A 26,645-nucleotide genomic window follows, 5' to 3' on the forward strand; every position below is an offset into this window, starting at 1 on the left:
AAGACGTTGGGACTATTCCTTGAGTCAAGGAACAAATAGAGGGGGCCAGGGTAAAGAAAGAGCTGGTTGATGAATTTATCGATGTTAATCCACCAAACCCCACACCTGTAGCGAGAATAGTCGAGGAGGTTGCTGTCTAACAAGAATTCATTGAGCAATGTGCAAAAAGAAGGCGTCCTCTTAAAGAGAGGCATATGTCGTAGTTTAGGGAAAACATGCAGCTAAAAATGGAAATTGTCAAGCTAAGGAAGCAAGTACGATGCTTACGAAGGAAAGTGAGGAGGCATAAGAAGAATGCTGCAAAACCTAGGGCTGCAACCATCTTAGTAGCAGTGTAGATAGAACACTGGCCCACAACCTCCACAGCTACACCGAGTCGTTTTTGCGTGTGATCAAGGCACAACAATTTTTCATTACTACAAAAATTTAGAAGTGGCAAGCTGCTACAACTCGCCTTCAACGGGGGACCATTCCTTTAGAAGCCCACCGAGAAGGAGTGAAAGGAGTTTGTGAGAAAGCCGTGAAATAAGTTACCGATTACATGGAGCAAATAGAGAAAGAGAAACGAAAGAAGGAGAAGCAACAAAATAAAATCAAGGAACTGGAAGGGCAAGGTAGCTACTGAAGGTTGATAAGGAAGAAATATTTGCTTTGGTACAGCAGGTAATGGCTTGCCGACCCCCTACCCAAAGCTATGCTCTATTCCGCCATGAAATCAACCATGTGATAGAACACCCAATATAGTTTTTGCGCATCTTGAGAAGCCACAATATTATGAATCAACACTTGATGTGCAAACTCTATATGCATAATTACTATCTGGGTGATGATCACTCATTCAACCCAGTGCCATACGTGGGAGATTGCAATTTAGAGCCTTCAACTCCTACACAATTAATTAGGTTAAATGGAAGAAGGTGTTCGACACGTTCGAAGAGAATCAAGAAAACAAGCCACTTGTCCTTCAGATGGAGAATTGTCAGTATGTGAACGTTTATAACAGACACCAAACCTTCTTAGGGATTGAGGGAAGAAAAGGACAGATGCCGGAAACCCAAAAATGATGCATTGACATATGCACAAAACAATTTTTTACTTGTCAAGAGGAGGCCCTGGACAGCTGCCAGAAACGGTGGACGCTATCGTCATCAATCGTCAAGATATGTGACTATTTTGGGGCCCCCAAATTTTTTGCTCATGCTTTAAACAGGGTACCTTGGTATGTTGCATGCATGCAACTTCATGGGGTCCAATGGATGGGTTTGAGGTTTCAGTTCCCTTTATCTGGCTACCAGCCGATCAATATACTCCAGCTTACGAGGTAGGCAAGGATTGGTGGAAGGAAGTCCTCTAGATAGATGGATATAAGTCTCCGAGGATAGAAATGGCTGCAGAATATGATCTCGCACAACTTCATGCTCATCATCGCAAATCCAACCTAGAGCTGTGCAGGCGACGGGCTGCATGAGGACATGAAGAAAGACTAGTTGGGGGGAGATGCTAGTGGCTGAATTTACATCCACCTTTTTACCTTGTTTCCTATATCAATTTTACACCATTGTTGTTCAATTTAAATTATAAACCGCACAGGTATACCTCTTGTGATGTTGTTATGAATCATTAATCAATGAAGCATAGTTATAGGGGATTGGTGCCTAAGTGGCTTGCTAATTCGATTATTCTTGCAGATTTGGAGGAAGTATGATCAAGGCCATGGTTCAACAAATGGTGACCATCTAGTTGGTAGTGCTATCTTGAGACATTAGCTGCAACTGTGGATAAATCTTTCAATCAATGCACTGTTGTTATCTTTATATTCTATTTTTCTTAAGAAACCACTATGTAATTGTAGGCAGACAACTACTGTATTTCTAGGAGCTGTTAGTGTTAAAAAATTATATAAGTAGAGTTACTGGGTTGTGAACGACGATAGTTAAGATCACATAGAATTACGTTAACTTTGAGTGTGTAACAACATACATGTATTACCCTTTTGATTAATGAAATTCTGATCTTCTGAGCATTTCGTGACTTCTCGATCTTGGCACAATCCTGATTAGGGAGTTAGGCCCACTCTCCTGACAAGGTGTTGTTGGATAGATGTGTGCATAGGTTTATTTAAGTGAATTTATTTATTGTTGTGAATGATTATTAGTGTGTTGTTGCGAGTCTGCTTTGTTATTACTCTTGTTGTTGTTACAGTCATTACTATTGTTACTCTTATTTGATGTTACAATTATCACTCGCTGTTACACATTGTGAAGTTTATAATTGAATGTTCAGTACTCGATAGGGAAGCTGTGGCCTGCATATACTTTGCATGATAGCCTTGAAATAACTCGTAGAGCCCTAGGTTGACAATTAATGTGGAATTGGGTGAATTTCATGATTCATATATGAACACCAACACCTTGCATCCAGTTTGTTTCTTTGTTCCTTAGGTATGAAGGTATAACAGGTGGAACCAAAAACCCTTAGATGCCTCTCCGAAGGAATGTGACCATACCACATTTCATAGGGAGTCTTGTTTTTTATAGCATTATATGGAAACCTATTCTTTATATACACAACACATAGAACTGCATCAACCCAAAACCTCAGTTTAACATTATTGACAAACATCATGGAACATACCATATTGAAGATTGTACTGTACATTCTTTCAACTACTCCATTTTGTTGGGGACTATAAGGCATGGCCGTTTGATGTTGGATTATAAGTGCATCAGTTTGTTGTGTTCTCTACCAGATTCGTGGGATAGTCTGGTTATTGCAATAGGTAGCAATGCAACTGCCTTGCAGTTTGATGAATAGTCTCAGCCTTGCTGACAGAGGAGATGAGATGAAAAAATATGGAGAGACAGAATGGTGATGCCTTGTCTGTACGAGGATGGTCCCAGAACAGAAACAATAATAAGTCATCGAGTGGGAGATATAAATCTATAGGGAGATCTAAATCTCCAGGAAAACCTGTAAAGGTGGTGTGCTGGAAATGCGGAAAGGAAGGGCACTACAAAAGGGACTATAAATCTAAAGCTCCTGACAAAGGAAAGGGATTTGATGATGGTCTTTCTGCAGAGGCGAAAACCATCTCAGATGAAGGTGGGGATGTGTACATGGCTTCTTCTAGTACACATGTAGACCATGAGGCATGGTTGATTGACTCAGGTGCATCCCTTCACTTCACTCCCCATAGAGAGTGGTTCTGCGAATATGAGAAATACGATGGTGGTGATGTCTTCTTAGGGGATGATAGGAAGGCTAAAATCGTTAGTCACGGAAAAGTAAAGTTGAAGTTGCAAGGTGGAAGGGTTAGAACACTTCTGGGTGTTCTGCATATTCCTGCATTGGCCAGAAATCTGATTTCTGTAAGCAAGTTGGATGATGCAGGTGTAAAAAAAGTGTTTGAGAAGGATACCTACAAGATGGTTCGGAGAGCAATGGTATTGATGCGGGGAGTTCGGATTGGAACTCTGTACAAGCTATAAGGTAGCACATTTGTTGATGGGTGCAACAGTTCTGTGGTTCCTGAAAGTGGAGCAGAAAATTTAATGGTCTCTGGAGAGAAGACCATGTTGTGGCATCAAAGGCTTGGACATATTGGAGAGAACGGCCTTCGAATACTTCATGGTAAAGGTATGGTAGAAGGTATGAGTAATAGCTCTTTGGATTTTGATTTCTGTGAAAATTGTGTATATGGGAAGCAGAATCGGGTGAGTTTCCCCTCTGGTAGTAAAAGGGCGAAATAGATATTAGAGCTTGTGCACAGTGATGTGTTTGGACCTGTGAAGGTTCCATCACTAGGTAAGTTTGTGTACTATTTATCATTTATAGATGACTTCTCAAGGAATACATGGATATATTTCCTTAAGAAGAAATCTGAAGTCTTTGACAAGTTTAAAAAATTTAAGGCTGTCACGGAAAATCAGATAGAGAAGAAGATAAAGGTGCTGAGGACAGATAATGGTGGAGAGTTTTGCAGCAAGGAATTTGAATAATTCTGTAAGAAGTGTGGTATAGCACGGTAAAAGACTGCTCCATATACACCTCAGCAAAATGGAGTTGTAGAAAGAATGAACAAGACGTTGATGGAAAGGGCAAGAAGCATGCTCAGTGGTGTCGGGTTAGGACTGGAATTCTCGGTAGAGGCGGTGGATACTACATGTTACCTGGTCAACAGGTCACCTTCATCAGCGTTGGAGGATAAGACTCCACAAGAGGCATGGACTAGTAAGAAAACCTCTCTTTCACAACTAAGGGTATTTGGATGTGATGCATATGTACATGTTCCAAAGGAGAAACGAACCAAGTTGGATAGTAAATCTGAAAAGTGCATCTTTATTGGCTATAAGGATGGTTTAAAGGGTTATAAGCTTTGGAACCCAGAAACAAGGAAGGTTCTGTACAACCGAGATGTGGTGTTCAGAGAAGTGAAAGATGTTATTAAACATGAATTCCAACCAAAGGAACTTGAGAAGATAGAGTTTGAGCTAAAGGAGGAAGAATCATGCTCTACAGCAGAGGAGGAATCAGAAGATGAAGAGCCACAAACTCCCGGTGTGAGAAGATTAGTTCGAGAAAGAAGGCAGCTAGAAAGGTATAGTCCATCTGCTTTCTGTTCAAATTTTGCTTTATCTATTACTGATGATGATCCCAGAACTGTGAAGGAAGCAGTAGATTCAGAGGATGGCAAACTCTGGAAAGAGGCCATTGTTGATGAAATCGCATCTTTGGACAAAAATGTGGCTTGGGATCTGGTGGAGTTTCCGACTGGAAGGAAACCCATTGGCAGCAAATGGGTGTTCAAAAAGAAGACAAATGTAGAAGGAAAGGTGGAGAAATACAAACCTCGGTTGGTAGCAAAAGGTTATTCCCAGGTGCCGGGAATTGATTTTGGTGATATTTTTTCTCCTGTTGCCAAGGTAACTTCTATTAGATTACTTTTATCTGTTGTTGTTGCTTTTTATTTTGAGGTAGAACAAATGGATGTGAATACAACATTTATTCACGGGGATCTGGAAGAAGAAATCTACATGAAGCAACCTGAAGGCTTTGCAGTGAAGGGTAAGAAAGAACTAGTATGCAAGTTAAAGAAGTCTTTGTATGGGTTAAAACAGTCACCAAGGATGTGGTATCAGAAATTTGATACATCTATACGGGGACTTGGCTTCACCAGAAGAAAAGCATATCACTGTGTGTATTTTAAATTAATTGGTTACTGTGTTATTTATCTAGTCTTGTATGTGGATGATATTTTGCTGGTTGGAAATGACAAAGAAATTATCTAGGATTTGAAGACCCAATTATCCTCCAAATTCGACATGAAAGATCTTGGTGCTGCAAACTATATTTTGGGCATGGAAATTAAAAGAGATCGAGCAAAGAGGAAGGTCTGGTTAAACCAAAGGAAGTATGTCGAGACAATACTGCAGAGGTTTAATATGTAGGATAGTAAACCGGTGAAGGTTCCTATTCCTGTAGGTGTGAGGTTATCTGCTGAACAGTGCCCCAAGACACAAGAAAAGGAATAGGACATGTCTTGTGTTCCATATGCAAGTGCAGTCGGTATCCTGATGTATGCAATGGTCTATACTAGACCAGACATTGCATATGTAGTGGGAGTATTGAGCAGATTTATGTCAAAACCAGGGAAGGAGCACTGGACAACAGTGAAGTGGGTTTTCAGGTATTTGTGTGGCACTAGTGATTATGGTTTGTGCTACCAAGGAAGACCAGGATTGGACAGAGTGTTGGATATTCATGGCTTTGTTGATGCAGAGTGGGCTGGAGATCTGGATCAGAGAAAATCTACAAGTGGGTATGTGTTTAACCTATTTGGAGGTGCAGTCAGTTGGATGAGTAAGAAACAATTTGTAGTGGCACTATCAACTACAGAGGAAAAATACATGGCAGCCACTCATGCAAGCAAGGAAGCATTTTGGTTGCATAGATTGTGTTCAAATATGGGGTTAGTACAGGGAGCTATAAGGATAGACTGTGACAGCCAAAGTGCAATTTTCTTGGCAAAGAACCCTGCATATCATTCAAAGACAAAGCACATTGATGTTTAGTATCACTTTGTGAGGGATATGATAGAAGACAAAAAGGTGTTGCTGGTAAAGGTGGAGACTTTGAAGAATACTGCAGGTGCATTGACAAAATCTGTGAGTTCTGAGAAGTTCTATTGGTGTAGAGAGACAATGGGTGTTTCAGGGCTGGAAAAATGACTAAGCTCTCTTGTGGCCCCCTGTGGAAAGAAAACAACAAGTGGGAGAATGTTGGGTTGTGTTATATTCTTTTCACGACTAGCCCATGTAGTTAACTGGGGGGTTAGAGGGGGGACGCAGCCCCCCTTCGTTGCGCCGATTATGTAGTAGGGGCGGGGGGCGGGGTCATAGGGGGTTTGAGGCATACTCGTAACCCCACTTTATGGGGTCTAGGGCAGTACCCCGGAAAATTTTGATTTTGGAACCTATGTTAGGTTGGGCGGACCCACCTATGGTTTTGTGCATGATTTTCACACATGTTTTTTGGACGCGATCGTCTTCAGTCCATGGTTTTGGACGTGATGGTTTTTCGGTCCATGGTATTAGATGCTTCAACATGTATAAATATGTATTATAACATTGAAAGTAATATAATGAAAAGTCAAGCTAGTAGTCCCGGTTTTGGGATCCAGGGGAAAATCTCTGTGTATATGTGTTTTATGTTTTATGCTCTCGCACTGTTTATTTTCTATGTTTTAGAATTCGTATGCAGGTAATTTTTGTATGGGGTTAAAACCTAGAAGTAACAATCAATATTTTACATATCTTGAGCAAGCTAGAGTAGATATTTTTGGGATTGATCTTGTACAATGTGCCACGAATTGTTTTTAGTTCCCATGTACCATAGGTATTCAACATATTAGCTTGTCATCCTCTACAAACAATATACCTCTAGTTCCAAGGAAAGGACCAATAAGAGAAGCGCTTGAAAGTATTGTGGGTAGTCCAAAACCTAATTGGTCGACACAACATGCTTCATAGACAAGACCTGTACCTTGACTTGGAAAAATATATTTAAGTACTTTACCAAGAAAGATATCCAAAATGATCTAGAGTGTAGGGAGTTATACATCAATATTAAGAGATCTAGATTCCATAGAGTTGCTTGTCAATATCTAGTATTATCTTGTGTAGAAACCATTGGATAGATATTACAACATATTGACTCATAAAGCATGGTCATTAAAAGTGAAAAGAGATAAGATCTTGCCACATATTTGGCCCATGATATACACTTATACTACAAGCTTCCTAAACCGGAAGAATATCTCAACTCAATATTCTACGACAATTTTGAGCATTCCAGGAAGCAATCCATGAAAGACATTCTTAAGACTTGGCGGCAAGAGCCAAGAATTTTTTTACCAAAAGCCTGATGGCATATAGAGAACCAAGTCATTAAAGAAAGTGCAACAATATTTAATGGCTATTTGTTTTAGGTTGTAGGGATGCTAGAACACATAATTTTTTGAGGAAGGATGGATCTATATGGTACACCCATGTGCAACCAAGGTAACCATATTTATTTTGTTGGATCTGTTTACTAAAAAATTACAGAAGTTTGTTACAAAGGGGAATCATATATCATAATGGGAACAACTTTAATTCTATATGTATGCATATCTACTAGATGGCACCAAGCATGAGTTCCTAGCCCTAGAGTGGAAGTGCACTTATACCAAGGAAATCCCTCTAACAGGTGTTTACTACAAAATAATTTAGGAAACAAGTTACAAGGTAGTATATGCATGGGTAATATAATTTTTTATTGTAGCATTATAGCAGTTGATTTTTGGCATTGAAGCACTTTGCATGATGAACCAAGAAAAGGGTGCTATAGCAGATATCACGTATTCGTTGGCATCACCACAAGGCACATTCATCAGAGTCTACGAAGCATATAAAATTCCACATCTTATGTCATTTTTCATCATGGATAAGGTTGTTATACAAGAGGTTAGATATTACTTGGCTACAGGATTATCTGGGTCATTACATAGGTTGAAGAAGTCTCTATGGCCCATCTTACCTCTTCAAATAGGATCATATAGCTATAAGAACTTGAATGTAGTGGAGGAAGACCTTTTCGAACTGGAACGCCTAAGCTTCGGTGAGATGGGGTACTGGCGATATGATCCCAGACGTATATGAAAGCAACATTGTACAAAGTTTAGATATACATGAAAATATAGCTTGAATTATTGGAAGGAAGAGGAAAATATCAAGAATCATTTTAGTGCATTCAGAGCAGTTGGATCGAATGAAGAATTAGGCCCTTCAAACGAATTGATTGTTCCGGAGGAGCTAGAGGGAGGAATCCATGTCGAGATAAACACTTAAGATAATGCAGAAGTGAAAAGAAAGCAAGAGCCACTAGCCATCGAAGAAAGAAACAAGAAATTAAAAGCATATAAAGACATCAAAGGGGAAATTAAAGAAGAAAAGAGAAGGAAAGAGCGTGAATAGGCCAAGAGGAAGAAGTAGGAAGAGGAGCAAAGACATAAGGGAAGCAAGAAAAGGCTAAGCAAGAATATATTGGAAAGGAGAAAGAAGAGTTGAATAAAAGGAAGTAAGATGAAGCTTTGAGAGGCAACAAGAGGAGGCCTTAAGGAAGCAGAACGGGGGGGAAGAAAAAAATATATTGCAGCTGGAGGAAGAAAGAGGAAAGAAACTATAAGAAGAGGAATTAGAAAATAAATTGGAGGAAGAGATCATTATCCAAGAGTTAGAAGAAGAACAAACAGAGGAGAATCAAATAGCAGGAATTGAGCCAACTATAACTACTTTGAATTCAAGCCTCTGACTCTTTTAATAGGTGGGCATATTCCTCTAGATGAATTAGGTATCCTACCTCTAGGAGAAGAGATAATTATGGACATCTTTAAATTCACATTTAATAAAATTAAGGATAAAATCATTCAAGAAAATGGAAGTACTTTTCGATTGAGCCTGATCAACTAATATCTATTCACATGGAAATATTCATTGCTTTGAATACAAGACCAATCCAAAGGTAATTTTTTTGGTAGGTGAAACTTTTACGGTGGCCACAAAAAATAACATTGATTATCTTACTCATCATAATAATCAATTGAAGAAAGAAATTGATGAAGCAAAGCAAATGATTAAGCAACTACCCATTGAAAATTAGGGAGTGTCTTCCACAAGTTCTAGTAGAGAAGGGATATAGTGAACAATACTTGATGAACTCAAACAACTAGAAGACATGCTGAACTAGGTATATGAAGATTTGATGACATTACATGCATCGATGACACCTTTGTATGAAATCCAGAAAGAACTATAGTAAAAGTTGAGGATTGGAAGATTAACCCACATGGCTATAGATATGATCCTTGAATGGGGTGCCAAATACCTAAATGCACCAAAAATGTTGGCGAGGAAAGGAAGAATTGGAGATGAGATGAATAAGGTAGAGGTCAAAATACAAGTGCAAGATTATGATCAACTCAACGCCCACATAGCAAACATTATGTCAGCTTACATGAAATTACACTTTGGATTGGAATCTTTGGTTTGACTGCTCGGAATAGAGATGAGCTAAATGAATTTTTGAATGGCATAAGACATGCAACTATTCAAGAGGATTTGGAAGTGATAAATTAGGAATTTGTTCTATAGTATGTTGCCAAGACAGTCAAGCTACACATGAAGTTGACTATGTTGTGGAACAATGTACAAGTGGGATCTAGAATGATATTTCTCAATGCCTTAGAGGGCAGGATTAGGTACGAGTCAGAGCTACCACAAAAGTTCAAAGACTTATCAACATAGTATAAATATTGGTACCAATATGTTGCAAAGGAGCTTCATGTCATTATGCCAAAATTAAAATAACCCAATTTCTTTCATAAAATATGTATATTTTAATTTTAGCCACAATTTTGTAACATCCAATAAATTTTGTAATTAGAAAAATAGAAAGACATAAGATGAAAAGTCATGTATAAGTTGAAAAATCACCAACAAGTTCAAAGGTCACGAAGGAGGTCAAGAATCACATGTAAGGTGAAAGGTCACCTCATTTGTTATATATAGACCCTCATGGCTCAAGCAAAAAGACTTTTATCTTTGGATTCTCTTGTTAGGATAGGAAAGATAGATAGTTCTTTGAGAAGCAAGTTGTTGCTTCTTTGTTCCACTATTAGAACAAGTGAAATGTTTATGTAATGGTGCATCTTGATATTTCTGCATAATCATAAGAAGCTCATAGATCCGAACAACCTTTTCTTGCATGTATTGAACTTACTGTAAAAGTATTCTTGTAATGGTTATGATATATGTCTGCGCTTATATGTATTAAAGGAATGAATTATTTTGTTATCTGTAGTACAAATCTTAATAAAAATGTATTCCTTTTTCTTTCATGATCGTGCTTGATTCAAACATATTTTCTAATTATTTAATTGTTCTTTCTTCACATGTGTTTTTATTAGAGTAGTACTAATATTCTTCTGGTAGAGGCTCATGTTATTTTTTTGGTTTTAGAAGTATCTCATGCATATTATATTTGTACATTTCACAATTCTAACCAACTTGATGTTTTGAACGTATTTGTGATTTCTCTCATATGTGATTGAATTTTTCTAAGGAAAATCATAAATTCAACCAAATGGCAGTGGGCCATCGGGATGACTCCTAGTCCAAGCAGTATAGAGTCTAATGGAGAGTGTATACCGAGGACATCCCCGGTTGTTATAAAATTTGCTGGTATAGTCAATAGAAATTACTAATGATGTTATCGCAACATTAGATCATCAACACATCATTTCATCATTTCATGAAGAAAAAACCCAAAATTTATGTGGAGGTCCTTTTTATTTAAAAAAAAACTCAAAGAGAGTTGTTGAACCCTTAACATTTACGAGAGACCAAAGTGTAAAATAGTGAAACTACTTAAAATGTTTTAACCATAATAATTTCTTATTAAAAAGTGATTAATTTCTTTACTTTCAATCACCTCCCTATATTGAAATATTTTATTATATGTTCAATATTTAAATACTTTTTATTTTTTACTCCTTTTATATCACTAAAATACATTAGTTAACATGCATATATTGAAATATTTTAGAAAAATATAAGAATTTTACAATTTCAAAATTTTTAAATTGCTTTATTTCTATAAACTTGATATAAAATTATGTTATTGAAATCAAACTATTTTATTTATGTTTGAGAGCGAGAGAAATATTTTTAATCATATCTTTTTATGTTAAATTATTAAATATTACATAAATATTATTATTGTTTCTAATATTTTTAATTAAAACTAACCAGATATGTATGTATGTATAGATATATATATATATATATATATATATATATATATATATATATATATATATTAGGTTTTAACCCCGTATTTTTTCCGAAGAAATAGAATTCGTAATTTTCATTAGATCAGAAAATTACATGTTGTAGATGCTGAACGCATATGCTGTAGTGTGGGTAAACCACTTACAAAAACAGTACTTCAAAAGAAGTATGCAGAAAAGCCCTCAGAGAGGGCAGCAAGAAAATGGGTGTGTAAACCCCAACAGGAGGATACCCCAACCCATCCCCAAACAAATAACAGAAAAAAAAACACATAAGCTCCTGAGTAATGAGCAGTAAGTTCGAAATGGCCGCCATGATAAGGAGAAGAGGCACGAAATGGAGGAGACCTCCTCCACCCCCTCAAAAACTCTGCTCCTGATACCGAAGAAACCAAGGGAAAAACCCCCATACAGCCTCAGAAACCAAGAGAAAAACATCCATGTACAGCCATGATGAAAGCGGCACGAATCGATGCAGAGACAGACTCCACACCTCAAATCCCTCAACGCTCCATATAAGCTGCAGAGGAAAACCAGCAAGCTGCCAAAAACGGACCCAAAGCCTCAGCAAGGGAACCCATCAGGTCCCAACAAAGCAGAGGCGGATCGATTCCGGGGGCAGAGGCGGCTAGGGCAGCCACCTCGCCCCCACGAAGAGTATCGAAGAAAACCCAACAAATCCCCCACACCAGCACCGCGGCTCAGCTCAAGAAAGCCCAAGTCAAAAATATCCTGGTGAGTCTGCCAAAGCAGAGCAGCGCGGAAGTAGTTCAAAAAACCACCGGAAACCAGTAAGATGAGCACACTCCGCCGCCGCCCAAATCAAAGCACAATGAAAAACACCGAAAACCCGTCGCAGAGCCCAAGCCGAGTGTTGGGCACAGAGCCCCACAGAGGTAAAACAACACGTCGTAGGAGAAGAGGGCCTCAAGAGCGGCGGAATCCCCTCCACAGGCTACAGAAATCGCAGCACTTCGATTCCCACCAGGCACAGCGAAACCCGGCACCGGTACACCGAGAAACAAAGGCCGCCCAACAATGCGACGAAGCAAGAGGAAGCCACACCAGAGGCAGGCCCTGCCGCCGCAGGCGCCGGCGGCTGCAAGAGCCGAAAGAAAACCCTAGCTACTCCGCCTCAGGAGCTCTCCGCTTCAGCGCTCTTCCAGGTTTTAACCCCGTATTGAAATTACCTGCATACGAATTTTAAAACACAGAAAATAAACAATGCGAGAGCATAACACATAAAACACATATACACAGAGATTTTCCCCTCGGTCCCAAAACTGGGACTACTAGCTTGATTTTTTCATTACATATTTATACATGCTGAAGCATCCAATACCATAGACCAAAAACTGTCGCATCCAAAACCATGGACCAAAAACCATTGCGTCCAAAATCATGTGCGAAAAACATGCAAAAAACCATAGGTAGGTCTGCCCAACTTAATATAGGGTCCAAAAAACAAAATTTTATGGGGCGCTACCCCGAGCCCCATAGAGGGGTTTACCTGCACTCCTCAAACCCCCTGTGAACCCCCTGCTACGCAATTGACGCAATGAAGGGGGGCTTCGCCCCCCCTCTAACCCCCTAGTTAACTACGTGGGCTAGTCGTGGAAAGAATATAACACAACCCAACATTATCCCACTTGTGGTTTTCTTTCCACAAGGGCCCACAAGAGCGCTTAGTCATTTATCCAGCGTTGCAACGCCCATTGTTTTTCTACACCAAGAGAACTTCTCAGAGCTCACAGATTTTTCAATGCATCTGCAGTATTCTTCAAAGTCTCCACCTTTACCAGCAACACCTTTTTGTCTTCTATCATATCCCTCACAAAGTGATACTGAACATCAATGTGCTTTGTCTTTGAAAGATATGTAGGGTTCTTTGCCAAGAAAATTGCACTTTGGCTGTCACAGTCTATCCTTATAACTCCCTGTACTAACCCCATACTTGAAAACAATCTCTGCAACCAAACTGCTTCCTTGCTTGCATGAGTGGCTGCCATGTATTCTGTTTCTGTAGTTGATAGTGCCACTACAGATTGTTTCTTACTCATCCAACTGATTGCACCTCCAAATAGGTTAAACACATACCAACTTGTAGATCTTTTTTGATCCAGATCTCTAGCCCAATTTGCATCAACAAAGCCATGAATATCCAACACTCTGTCCAATCCTGGTCTTTCTTGGTAGCACAAACCATAATCACTAATGCCATGCAAATACCTGAGAACCCGCTTCACTATTGTCTAGTGCTCCTTCCATGGGCTTGACATAAACCTGCTCAATACTCCCACTGCATGTGCAATGTTTGGTCTGGTACAGACAATTGCATACATCAAGCTACTGATTGCACTTGCATATGGAACACAAGACATGTCCCCTTCCTCTTCTTGTGTCTTGGGACACTGTTCAGCAGATAACCTCACACCTACAAGAATAGGAAACTTCACTGGTTTACTATCCTGCATATTAAACGTCTGCAGTATTGTCTCGACATACTTCCTCTGGTTTAACCAGAGCTTCCTTTTTTCCCGGTCTCTTCTAATTTCCATACCCAAAATATAGTTTGCAGCACCAAGATCTTTCATGTCGAATTTGGAGGACAATTGGGTCTTCAAATCCTGGATAATTTCTTTGTCATTTCAAACCAGCAACATATCATCCACATACAAGACCAGATAAATAACACGGTCACCAATTAATTTAAAATACACACAATGATCTGCTTTACTTCTGGTGAAGCCAAGTCCCTCTATAAATGTATCAAATTTCTGATACCATATCCTTGGTGACTGTTTTAACCCATACAAAGACTTCTTTAACTTGCATGCCATTTGTTTCTTACCCTTCACTGCAAAACCTTCAGGTTGCTTCATGTAGATCTCCTCTTCCAGATCCCCGTGAAGAAATGTTGTCTTCACATCCATCTGTTCTACCTCAAAATCAAAAGCAGCAACAATAGATAAAAGTAATCTAATAGAAGCTATCTTGGCAACAGGAGAAAAAATATCACCAAAATCAATTCCTGGCACCTGGGAATAACCTTTTGCTACCAACCGAGCTTTGTATTTCTCCACCTTTCCTTCTGCATTTGTTTTCTTCTTGAACACCCATTTGCTGCCAATGCGTTTCCTTCCAGTCGACAACTCCACCAGATCCCAGGCCTCATTTTTGTGCAAAGATGCTATTTCATCAACCATGGCCTCTTTCCAGAGTTTGCCATCCTTTGAATCTACTGCTTCCTTCACAGTTCTAGGATCATCATCAGTAACAGATAAAACAAGAAAGCAGATGGACTATACCTTTCTGGCTGCCTTCTTTCTCGAACTGATCTTCTCACACCTAGAGTTTATGGCTCTTCGTCTTTTGATTCCTCCTTTGCTGTAGAGTGTGATTCTTCCTCCTTTAGCTCAAACTCCATCAGCTCATGTTCATTTGTTGGACTTCATGTTTAATAACATCTTTCACCTCTCTGAACACCACAGCTCCACTGTACATAAGCTTCCTTGTTACTGGGTTCCAAAGCTTATAACCCTTTAAACCATCCTTATACTCAATAAAGATGCACTTTTCAGATTTACTATCCAACTTTGTTCTTTTCTCCTTTGGAACATATACATATGCATCACATCCAAATACCCTTAGATGTGAAAGAGAGGGTTTCTTACCAGTCCATACCTCTTGTGGAGTTTTATCCTCCAACGCTTATGAAGGTGATCTGTTGACTAGGTAACATGCAGTCTCCACCACCTCTGCCCAAAATTCTTGTCCTAACCCGACACCACTCAGCATGCTTCTTGCCCTTTCCATCAATGTCTTGTTCATTCTTTCTGCAACTCCATTTTTCATTTTTCTGAGGTGTATATGGAGTAGTCTTCTGTCGTGCTATACCACACTTCTTACAGAATTCTTCAAATTCCTTACTGCAAAACTCTCCACCGTTATCTACTCTCAGCACCTTTATTTTCTTTTCTGTCTGGTTTTCCACCAGAGCCTTAAATTCTTTAAACATGTCAAAGACTTTAGGTTTCTTCTTAAGGAAATATATCCATGTATTCCTTGAGACGTCATCTATAAATCATACATAGTACACAGACATACCCAGTGATGGAACCTTCATAGGTCCAAACACGTCACTATACACAAGCTCTAATATTTGTTTTGCCCTGTTACCACCCGAGGGGAAACTCACCTGATTCTACTTCCCATATACACAATTTTCACAAAAATCAGAATCCAGAGAGTTGTTACTCATACCTTCTACCATACCTTTACCATGAAGTATTCGAAGGCCCTTCTCTACAATATGTCCAAGCCTTTGATGCCACAACATGGTCTTCTCTCCAAAGACCACTAGATTTTCTGCTCCAATTTCAAGAACCACGGAACTGTTATACCCATCAACAACAGTGCTACCTTGCAGCTTGTATAAAGTTCCAATCCGAACTCCCCGCATCAATACCATTTCTCCCTGAACCATCTTACAGGTATCCTTCTCAAAGATTGTTTTAACACTTGCATCATCTAGCTTGCTTATAGAAATCATATTTCTGGCTAATGCAGGAATATGCAGAACACCCAGAAGTGTTCTAACTCTTCCACCTTGCAACTTCAACTTTACTTTTCCGCGACCAATGATTCTGGCCTTCCTATCATTCCCTAAGAAGACATCACCACTATCGCATTTCTCATACTCGTAGAATCACTCTCCATAGAGAGTGAAGTGAAAGGATGCACCTGAATCAGTGAACCATGCCTCATGATCTACATGTGTACTTGAAGAAGCGAAGTACACATCCCCACCTTCATTTGAGGTGGTTTTTGCCTCTGCAGAAGGAGCATCATCATATCCCTTTCCTTTGTCAGGAACTTTAGATTTACAGTCCCTTTTGTAGTGCCATTCCTTTCCGCATTTGCAACACACCACCTTTACAGGTTTTCCTGGAGATTTAGATCTCCCACTCGATGACTTACTTTTTTTTTTGTTTTAGGACCGTCCTCGTACAAATAAGGAATCACCATTCTGGCTCTCCATATTTTTTCGTCTCATCTCCTCCGTCAGCAAGGACGAGTCTATCTCATCAAACTACAAGATAGTTGCATTGCTACCTATTGCAATAACCAGACTATCCCACGAATCTAGTAGTGAACACAACAAATTGATGCACTTATTTTCATCTGAAATTTTAATATCAACAGATAATAACTGACTTACCACAGTATTAAATGCGTTCAGATGCTCTGTCACCGAGTCTCCATCTTTCATCCTTAGGTTATACAGTTTTTTCCACATAAACAGTTTATTCACTAGAGACTTATATTGGTACAAAGTCCCTAACTTGTTCCACAAAGTCTTCGTCGTAGCTTCCCTTGATACATTCAACGATACTGAATCTGAGACACACAATCGTATTGTGCTCTTTGCCTTCTGATCCAACTTCTTTCATTCTTCATCGGACGCTCCCATTGGTTTAGTACCCGGATCTACCACAATCCACTGATCTTTATCCACCAATAGATCCTCCATCTTGAGTTTCCACAACTCAAAACTTTGACCATTAAATTTCTCGATTTCTATATTTTCACTGCTTGCCATCTTCTTTCACCACCAGAATCGATCTTGTAGATTTCCCACTGAACAGGGTCTACCACATGCCTGAGCAAAACCCCTCAGCAACAAAGGCGTCCCCTTGAAGCCAGAACAGCTATGATACCAAATGTAGGTTTTAACCTCGTACATAAATTACCTGCATATGAATTCTAAAACACAGAAAATAAATAATGCGAAAGCATAACACATAAAACACATATACACAGAGATTTTCTCCTAGATCCCAAAATCGGAACTACCAGCTTGATTTTTTCATTATGTTCCTTTCAATGTTACAATACATATTTATACATGTGGAAGCATCCAATACCATGGACCGAAAACTATCGCGTCCAAAACCATGTGCGAAAAACATGCCCAAAACCATAGGTAGGTCCACCCAATCTAATATAGCGTCCAAAAAACAAAATTTTCTGGCGCCCTGCCCCAGACCTCATAGAGGGGAGTTACCTGCACCCCTCAAACCCCTTGTGACCCCCCCGCTACACAATCGACGCAATGAAGGGGTGGCTCTGCCCGCCCTCATACCCTCCGGTTAACTACGTGGACTAGTCATCGAAAAAATATAACACAACCCAACATATATATATATATATATATATATATATATATATATATATATATATATATATATATTTAAATTATTGCATATTGTATTTATAGAATATTATTACTTTCTTAATAAAATAATTTATTTTATTTTAAAGGATACATGTATATTAAGTCTCTCCGCAAAATAATAATAATAGTAGTAATAATAATAATAAGAAGAAGTTAAAATAAAATTATAATTTAGTTAATTTTTATTATAGTTTAGCCCATCGGGGGTAGAATAGATCGTGATGGGGTGTAGTGTTAAGTCATTCGAGGTCACCAGTTCTACCTAGGCAAAAATCCAATCACTTTAAGGGTTGGTGTGGTCTAGACTGGGTGGGATCGTCTGGTGATTTTGACAAGTTAGGGGCAATTTGACACACACAAAAAATAAATAAATTGTATTTTAATTTTGACAATGTGAAATATATAGAGTGAAAATTTTTGATACCTATTAATATTTATCCATTTAATTTATTGAGCCGAGAGACTCATTCTATAGTCATTCCACAATTGGATGTGAAGGCAATGAGTAAGTATGTCTGTAGTTGTCACATGTACTTTTTAAAATAAAATAAAATATTCTCTAAATAGAAAAGCAATTGTTGGCCATAATAAAAAATGAAAAAAAATATATTATTCATGTTTAATTAGTTATGGATATGACTTAATATAATTTCAAAAAATATGAGTAAGATGTTTAAACCTTATACTTTTCAAAGATACTTTAACCCTTGATATATATATATATATATATATATATATATATATATGGTAATTTTTGAAATATTTAGTATTTTTCTTATATATAGTATTGTAGGAGAATATTTTGGTTTGAAAATATGGGGAATCTTGAATAAAAAATATGTAATTTACTATTAAAATTGGTTATTTTTGGTGAATATTATCCATTTAATCACACACACACACACACATATATATATATATATATATATATATATATATAATAGGGGAATTTTTAACCAAATTGACAAATATATATTTCTAGAAAATGTTAAGAAAATAACATATTTGCCAAATTTTGCCTTCTAACGTTCCCCAAAACAAATGTTAAAAATAAATGTTATATTCTGTATAAAATAAAATAAAATATAATTTTTTTTAATATTAACTATATAATTTTTATGATATTCAAAAATATAATTTAAATAATGAAAAATTACATACTGTTTTTTGCATTATAAAATAAATTTATACATGAAATAAATTTGATCATTCTCAACTCAAATTAGATCCATACTTAAAATGAATTTACACTGATATTAAAATAATTAAATAAAAATTATAGATATTAATTTAATTAAACAAAAACTGTGGAAATAATATTTAAACCAACGAGTCATATGGCAAACATTATTATTTTGTTACAGCATAAAGTTAAATAGAATTCTTTTTACAGCAGGGAGGGGAAAAACCATCACTGGTAACCGCGGCTAAATTTGACAGGCCAGATTCGCAATTCATGACGAAACTAAAGGAAGTGACGAGTGGGGCAGCTGAAATCGCTGTAAGTATTTAGGCCGATAGGCCTTCCTGTCTCCCGACATTTATGCTATGATCTCCTTATCTCGAAAGCTTTCCATTCCTCATCCCCTTCGCCATTTGCATTCAATCCATCGTTAATTTGCGAATAGGGTTTCCTCTCCCTCCGCTTCTGCCTCCGTCTCCACCACTGCATATTCCCACAGCATCGTGAATTTGCGATTGGGGTTTCCTCCGCCTCCAACTCCATAACTGCATATTCCCACAGCAGGAAAAGGGAAAACCCCTGCCTCCACCTCCACTGCGTATCCCCACAGCAGCAAGAAGGAAAAACCCCCCTCCACCTCCATCACTGCATATTCCCGCAGCAGCAAGAAGGACACGGCCGTCTTATTTCTCCTGGATTGCGAATCTTTATGGACTATCAAGAATATAGCGGGAGGGAAAGAACATAACTTCTCTGCAAAATGTGTATTTAGCACTTCCTCCGTTAATATCGCCATTTTCGCTTCATGATAAGAGGAATCAGTGGGCTACCTTCATCTCGGTCTTCGAGCTCAAGGCGTGCAATAGGGTAAACCTGTACTTCTTCATGAATTACTTGTAGGTTCTATTTACACTTATTAGTATAGATCCCTCTCAAACCCTGATGTATTGAGCTTTGAAATCCCGATTTATTGTGCTCTTTAAACTTCTGGATGTCCAAAGGTTTAATGATTAAGACGGATATGTGTTAATTGTATTGATGAGCAATCCTATAGGTACTTGTTAAACCTGTTTAACCCTCGAAATAAATCGGCATAAAAGATAAAATAATCTTTTGGGGGTTAAAATGGATGTAGGTTAGTTCTTTTTATTTCTTTAAATTCCTTTAGGTTATGTTTTCTGGCGGAAAGCCTTGCTTTTCTAGGCATAACAACTCTATATAATGTTTCTTTGGTTCACTGCAACCAGTTAACAGGGTAAGGCTTATGGATGTGATTGTTCGGTACCTCCTGAAAAGTGAAGTGGTGGAAGAAGACCTTTCAATATGGTCAAATATTGAACTGGTTTGGATGGAAAGTCAAATGAACTTTTCAGCTCTGTTATTGCGGCGGCAAAGCTCAGTGTCTCTGGATCATGGGCTTGGGTGGAGTAGGAAAGACAACGCTTGTAAAAAAACTTTTTAACCGGAGATTTTCAAATTACTATGGATCCTGCTTTTTCTTTGTTTCATAAAGGCTTGATTTAGTTGGATCTAGAAATAAATCGTGCGGATGAAGGCATAGAGATGCTTCAATGCATTTCATAGCTTTCCCCGCTCTTATAGTTTTAGACGATGTAGCTCATGCTCATCAGTTGAATGCATTTTTGTCGATCAAGGATGTCATTCTCCCAAGTAGCTTAATTTTAGTTACATCCCACGACAAGCATGTTCAAACTGGCAATATTTGAATATCGGGTGGATGCTTTCTTACTGGTTTGTGTGGGATTGCCTTTATCTCTGAAAGTGGTTGGGGCACTTTTTGTGGAGAAAATGACAAATCTTATTGGGAAGACCAGTTGGATAGACTTTAGCAAGTCAAAGTTTCCATTAAGATATACAAGATATTGAAAAATGATAGTGAAAAGACAGGGATATGGCCATAAAAATCATGCATTCTATCAGCTTCATACATCGCAAAGTTTTGAATATCTGGTAAATGAGGTTTTAATGGAGTGTAAAGGGTTGCCCTTATCTTTGAAAGTGATTGGGCACTCCTTTGAGGAGGAAATGACGAATCTTATTGTTTTGGAGTTTAGTTGGATAGATTTCTGCAAATAGGAATAGATTTAAGATTAGTTACGGGAAGACAATGATGTACCCATAAGAAGATGACTCAGGTGAATGTTTATCTAGAAAGATAGTCATTGGCCCCATTGCGGCTGGTCAGCTGCTCCAAATTGTAGATGTATTGGCCTTATAATCATAAATGGTCTTAGATTTTCATAATGCTCATTCTTCTTGTTTTGGGGATTTCTCGGCTGGTATTAGCAGGATTCATGTTCAAGAATACCTAGGAAACATTTTTTTGAAGCAATTTCATTTGTGTTCATTGCGCATCACTTTTCTTTCATGTTGATGATCACTGTGTTTCAATGTTCAGTGAAGGAAAAATTGCAAAGTGATATTTTTTATTTTGTTTGTTGCTCGAGGCACTGGAGCGATCTTATTTGCCACAATCATTTCTTTTCGTTGAGCATGCCGCAGAATATTCATGGACCAATGCCAGCGCATTACAATTATATGAAAACTCATCTTGCCCAGTATGGCTGTTACTTCATATTTTGTTAGAGATGGTTGTTGAAAAAATGACTACTCTGACACTGGTTTTCCTGTTGTATGACAATGAGGAAATCTACTATCCAAACCCACAATTAGCCACAAATCCCATTAGCATTTTATATTGCAGTCCAAATATGAATGATGCTGTGGAGTTGATAGTGAATGTTTTCACCCAAATTGGAAATATTAGTGCACTGAGGAGAGGATATCAAATTGACTAATTTAATCATTTATCTGTTTGGCATGTGAATTATTGCTATTTTAGTTCCACACGCCCTATTGTTTCAGGATAAATAGATGCAGTTCGTTTTTTAGGATTCACTACTATTTCACCCTCCTAAAAGGCACATGGCATTTTTATATAAAATCGTTTTGAGCGAGTCTGCCTTTGCAGTATGTGGGAAGCAAGCCACACCACATTTTGTGAAAAACTAGAAGACACAAATAAGGTGAAAATGGTCTTGTATATGCAAAACACAATAAACATCAGAGCATGGTTGAGAAATTGAATTTAGAATTTGAACTTGTGTTGGAGATGAAAATTTGTGTGCAGCTGGAAACTAAATACCAGTTGTTGCCCGAAGAAGTGTATATCAAGTTTGTTGTTTCTGTAACAAATCACATTCCATTGCCATCCTGACATGTAAAGTTTTGAGGAGCTAATATTCCGCTTGTCTTGCGATTCTATTCTGTGTCATTCATATTATCCATCAGATAATGGCAGTTCCTAACATGATCCGATTATATATATGTGTATATGTGAGCATTACCGAAGCCTTTTGGCAGAGAAGATAGAATCACAGACACCTGGATCTGATTTGATCAGAAATGCCTCCAGAATTTGAAAATATAACCAAGATCCCTCTGGGAAATGTTCCTGCGGCCTTGAAGTGCCCAGCACATGCAGATCCCATTATTTTTGGTTTTTGTAATAAACAGTTCAATGCTCGCTTGTTGAAACGCTAAAAAAGTTAATACCCATATCCAATGAGGGTAGGTATGTTGTTGTTCTGTGCATAAATGGACTAAATCTCATTCTCCCCTCAACTATTTAAGTAATCTGGTAATTGTTGTGTGCGTATATGTTGCTGTTGCTGTTATTAATCTCATTATTACTCAACGAGTTTCTGAATCTCAGCTAACCGCATATTGTGACCCAAAACTGAGAATATACATACAAATTGTTGTTCCGTGCATACAAATTTATCGCTGTTCTCATCTGTGACCCTAAACTGAGAATAACAATACAATTTTGTGTTGTTCAGTGCACACTGCATACAAGTTGCTATTCTATTTTATGCATTCAATTTATTTCTGATTCAGATGAAGTAACGCGAAATAATAAAATTTCCAGATGTACTTCGTCACTACTGAACTTCATATATGCTTGACTATCTATAGAACTTTCTTCCTTTTACTAATCCTATCGGCCTCTTTTTGACCTTTTGGAACAATTGCTAGTAAAATACTCCTATGTCATTGTTCATATCATTATTTTCTTCCCAACATCATTATATCATACGGTAGAAGCGGTCTTACTTTTTGTTCGTTGATATTCAGAAAGATTTCTGCCCAGACGCGAAAACAATTGCTCAGAAATTTCTCCAGGGTATGGGAGGGGTACACATGCTGATGACAGGATTTCTTGTGGTCGGAAATATTATGGAGCGATATGAAACAGTCTTATCTAATAAAGAGGAATGTGTGCTCCTATTGGAGCGGATGTATAACTTGATCCAAGAAGTTGATCAGATTCGGGATAGGGATGAATTAATGAAAGCGATGGAGGATAAAATCAAGGAAGCAATAGGGTTGATAATTGATGTCTCTGTCGCTTGCTGTAATCAAATTTCCAGGTCAACACTTAAAAAGTGAGTACTCAACACACATTAATGTTTTGACATTGTGTCTATGGATGCAGAATTCCCATCTGAATTCACACACTCTTTTTAACGTTGTATTTATTGAGGAGTTGGAGCCTTTTTATCGAGTAACCCTGTAAGAACATAAATTTCTTAATGCAGGTTTTTCACAACCAAGAAGAATAAACAAGAGCTGCAACGTTTTCAAACACGATTAACTGAACTGCATCAGAAAATTCAACGGCAAATGGGCATTGTACTGTACGATCGCCAGGGAGGACCACCAGTCAGAAAACCACCGTGTCCGCGAGCTAGTGAAGAATGTAAATTGTGATAACCCGTGAAAAATGTTTTTTTTTTAACATTTTTATTGTTTACTAGTTTTACAAATTTGTGATCCTTTATTTTAATATTGTCTTGTAGTTTATAAAAGTTTGTGATTTTTTGTTTTCTCTTAAATATTGTTAAAACAGTTAGACGGGAAAACAGAGCACAGATTAAAAAAGTCACTGAACGGCTGAAATGGAAAAGTGACGGAAAGGCCGTAGCAGTCATTTTGTATGGTTTGGGCGGAACTGGAAAGATGGCCCTTGGTGATGCCGTGTATTGGAGCCTGTATCATGAAAAGGTGTTACCATTTAGCAACCATGAAGAGGTGAGAGAGAGCAAATATTCTTATGTTAGATTGTTTGAGTTTATAAATTCGGTTCCAAAAATACCAAAGCTGCAAATACAAGTATTACAAGACTTGACGTCACGAACAGCGGACATCAGAAGGGATGACGTGGGACGAGATGCCATTAAGGAAGTCTTAGAGAAAGAGGTAGTTTTTATTTACATAGACAATGTTTTGTTTCCTGATAAGGTTGAAAAAGGCCTAGATGCAATTGAACGACTTCTCCCTAGGACTGGCAAGAATGTAAAAAAATTGAGGCTACACCGGATAAAGGCGCAGCGGTCAAAGCGTGCGAGAAGCTCAGAATTAAAACAGAGTTATATCTTATTGAAACCCTCGAAGATACTAAGGCAGTGCAGCTTGTCGAGGAAGAACTGAATGACGGGGAGGAGGATCTTGTCAACGAGCAACTGAATGGTAGGGATGCGAAACTAGATCCTGACCAAATAAAGCAGATAGTCCAAATATGCGGAGGAATTCCGCTGGTTTTGAAACAGGTAGCAGCCTATATAGGACCTTCGCAAGACAGAGAAGAAACACAAAGAAGGTATAGTCAGGTGATTTGGGAGAGAGAAAATGACTGGAATGGTCATGTTGGATGGAACAATATAGCTTGACCACGATCATCTTGACCAGAAGTTGAAAGACCCGTTTTTTGACATCTGTTCATATTTTGAAGGATGGCACTGGGAAGAACTTTCAAATATAGTGGGAGACTTTGAACTGAATAGGCTAGAAGATAGAGCGCTGGTCACCAAAGATAAGAAAAGCATGACTGCGAAGGTACACATTGTCATCTTGGCAATTGGTGTCCAGAATAAGGGAGAAAGATTCAAATTCACCCGTGCAAGTGAATTTAAAGAGTTTTTAGAAACGAGGGAAGATGAGGTACGCAACCGCTCCACTCATGAATATATCATACGTAGTTTTGTTTCAAAAAATGTATATCTTGATACTTATGACTGACTCATTAATATTTGTAGCATCTTCGCGGCATCAAAGGCATCTGGTCGATTGACAACATCGTTCCATTGGATATACCCGCATCAAAACTAAATTTGATGTGTAGATCTTTAAGAGTTCTTGCACTTGAAAGCTCAACAACGGTGAATGGCCAATGCAACCAAACATTTAAAGAACTGGTTTTTTTCAGTGCGGAAATTTCCCACATTCCTTTTGATCTGTCAAATGTAAAGAAGTTGAGACATTTATGTTACAGCCCGGACGATTTACAAAATCTATGTCAGGCAAGTCTTCAAATATCTGCCCCCTCCATTTCTCTTCCCAATTTTCTTGGAATACCTAGAAATCTATATCTTGCACAGTTTTTTTAGTTTTAATAATTCCATTTGCGTATGATTTTCACATATCAATAATTGCATAATTTGTAGATGCCCCCCAATCTTATTAGCAATTTGCGAATGCTCCAACTGCGTCATTGCAGAAGTATAGAATCGCTTCCGGAAAGCATTGGACAATTCAACTTCTTGGACTCGATCGACTTATCCTTGACCGATTTGAAAAAACTACCCGATGGGTTTTGCAGCCTCTCCTCTCTAAAAAAACTTGCAATGGATAATTGCCAGAGTCTAAGGGAGCTTCCAGGTCGATTTGGAGAAGTAAGAAGTTTGAGAAAGCTAAGCCTCTCGGGTTGTGTCAGTCTAGAGGAGCTTCCAGACAGTTTCAGCCAACTCAAGTACTTGGAGGACTTGAATTTATCAGGGTGCGTGAAACTTGTTCGATTATGTGCAGACTTCAAAGAACTCTCATTACTGCGAGTTCTTTCACTGAAAGACTGCCAGATGCTAAAGAACCTCCCTGAGAATTTCCATGGCCTCCGCTCATTGAAACATTTGTATCTATCTAATTGCGTTAAGTTGGCAGTGAGATCGATGGAGAGCATTGTAGAGATGGAAACTCTACAGTTTGTGGACATCCAGGGAAGTCCGTTGTTGCACGAGGCATGGCAAAACTTTGAAAAAGTTTGCAATAAATGGTCTCATAAAGTAGTGCGTACTTCAGGGCAGGTGATATCCACATTTTCAAACATATTGTTTTCCCCACATTATAGTTAACATTGCTGATACGCGTGTTTACATCATCGCTAGGCATCATTCTTCCTTCTGATCAATCACTTCAGTTTTCTCTACAGGGTTCATCTAATGAGGAGAGCGTGGAGCGCAACGACGATATGCAGGAATAAATGGCGTGTATTGCATGTGGTGAACACATGGGGAGCAAAAGTAGGAGAAATGTAAGGGATTAAAAGAGGAAAAAATGAAGATTATGCTTAATTTATGTTTCTTTTCCAGCACTTCGAAACCATGCTTATGCTTATGCTTAGTGTTTCTTTTCGAGCACTTCGAAAGTATGCTTATGCTTAGTGTTGCCTAGGTTAGTCATGATACGTCCTTTGCTTGATTTGGCGTATCACATGGAAAATGTTTTTGTTATTGATTTCTATTTAACTTTCGCCCTGGTGTTTGAGGATCCATGACTCAGCGAAAATGTATGTTTATATTTTTCTCACCAGACAGGTTGCAAGTTTCATAATAAATGCATTGATAGGGTCGACTGATACTGTGCATATAATCTATAGTTTCATTTTTATCTGTTGTGTTTTTTTTGAAAAGCCCAAAATGTTGAAAGTAAATACGCGATAGATATCTATGTTAAATTTTACATAAATATTTTATGTGTAA

At 38.2% G+C, this 26,645-nt stretch overlaps 2 protein-coding genes and 1 long non-coding RNA gene across 3 annotated transcripts in view; all 3 read left to right on the forward strand.

The window, feature by feature from the left end:
• The window catches only part of LOC149210496 (uncharacterized), a 48,990-nt gene extending 24,669 nt beyond the window's left edge, over positions 1-24,321 (forward strand). Inside the window, exons 2-5 of the mRNA XM_089398977.1 lie at positions 19,004-19,125; positions 22,966-23,276; positions 23,430-23,590; positions 23,741-24,321. Coding sequence (XP_089255103.1) covers positions 19,004-19,125; positions 22,966-23,276; positions 23,430-23,590; positions 23,741-24,321 — 1,175 coding nt within the window. The remainder of the gene's footprint in view (positions 1-19,003; positions 19,126-22,965; positions 23,277-23,429; positions 23,591-23,740) is intronic.
• On the forward strand, positions 20,126-21,377 carry LOC149210497 (uncharacterized). The gene is made up of 2 exons (XR_016252949.1): positions 20,126-20,252; positions 21,276-21,377. It is a non-coding gene; the product is annotated as an uncharacterized LOC149210497 (long non-coding RNA).
• A 376-nt stretch (positions 24,322-24,697) lies between the features above and the next one.
• On the forward strand, positions 24,698-26,415 carry LOC149210498 (uncharacterized). The gene is made up of 4 exons (XM_089396731.1): positions 24,698-24,831; positions 24,927-25,190; positions 25,335-25,970; positions 26,096-26,415. The coding sequence occupies exons 1-4, from the start codon at positions 24,715-24,717 to the stop codon at positions 26,144-26,146; spliced, it is 1,068 nt and encodes a 355-aa protein (XP_089252857.1). The 5' UTR covers positions 24,698-24,714; the 3' UTR covers positions 26,147-26,415.
• Positions 26,416-26,645: the final 230 nt, after the last annotated feature.

Source organism: Pinus tabuliformis, chromosome 1_2 (genome assembly GCF_031772625.1).
Source record: "Pinus tabuliformis cultivar Carrire ecotype Pingquan chromosome 1_2, CPIR1, whole genome shotgun sequence".
NCBI lineage: Eukaryota > Viridiplantae > Streptophyta > Pinopsida > Pinales > Pinaceae > Pinus > Pinus tabuliformis.

Coding starts and splice junctions, on each gene's coding strand:
- LOC149210498 (XM_089396731.1), top strand. CDS start 24,715: ATGACTGCGAAGGTACACATTGTCATCTTGGCAATTGGTGTCCAGAAT. Junction 24,832..24,926: donor TAGAAACGAGGGAAGATGAG/GTACGCAACCGC, acceptor TAATATTTGTAG/CATCTTCGCGGCATCAAAGG. Junction 25,191..25,334: donor ATTTACAAAATCTATGTCAG/GCAAGTCTTCAA, acceptor CATAATTTGTAG/ATGCCCCCCAATCTTATTAG.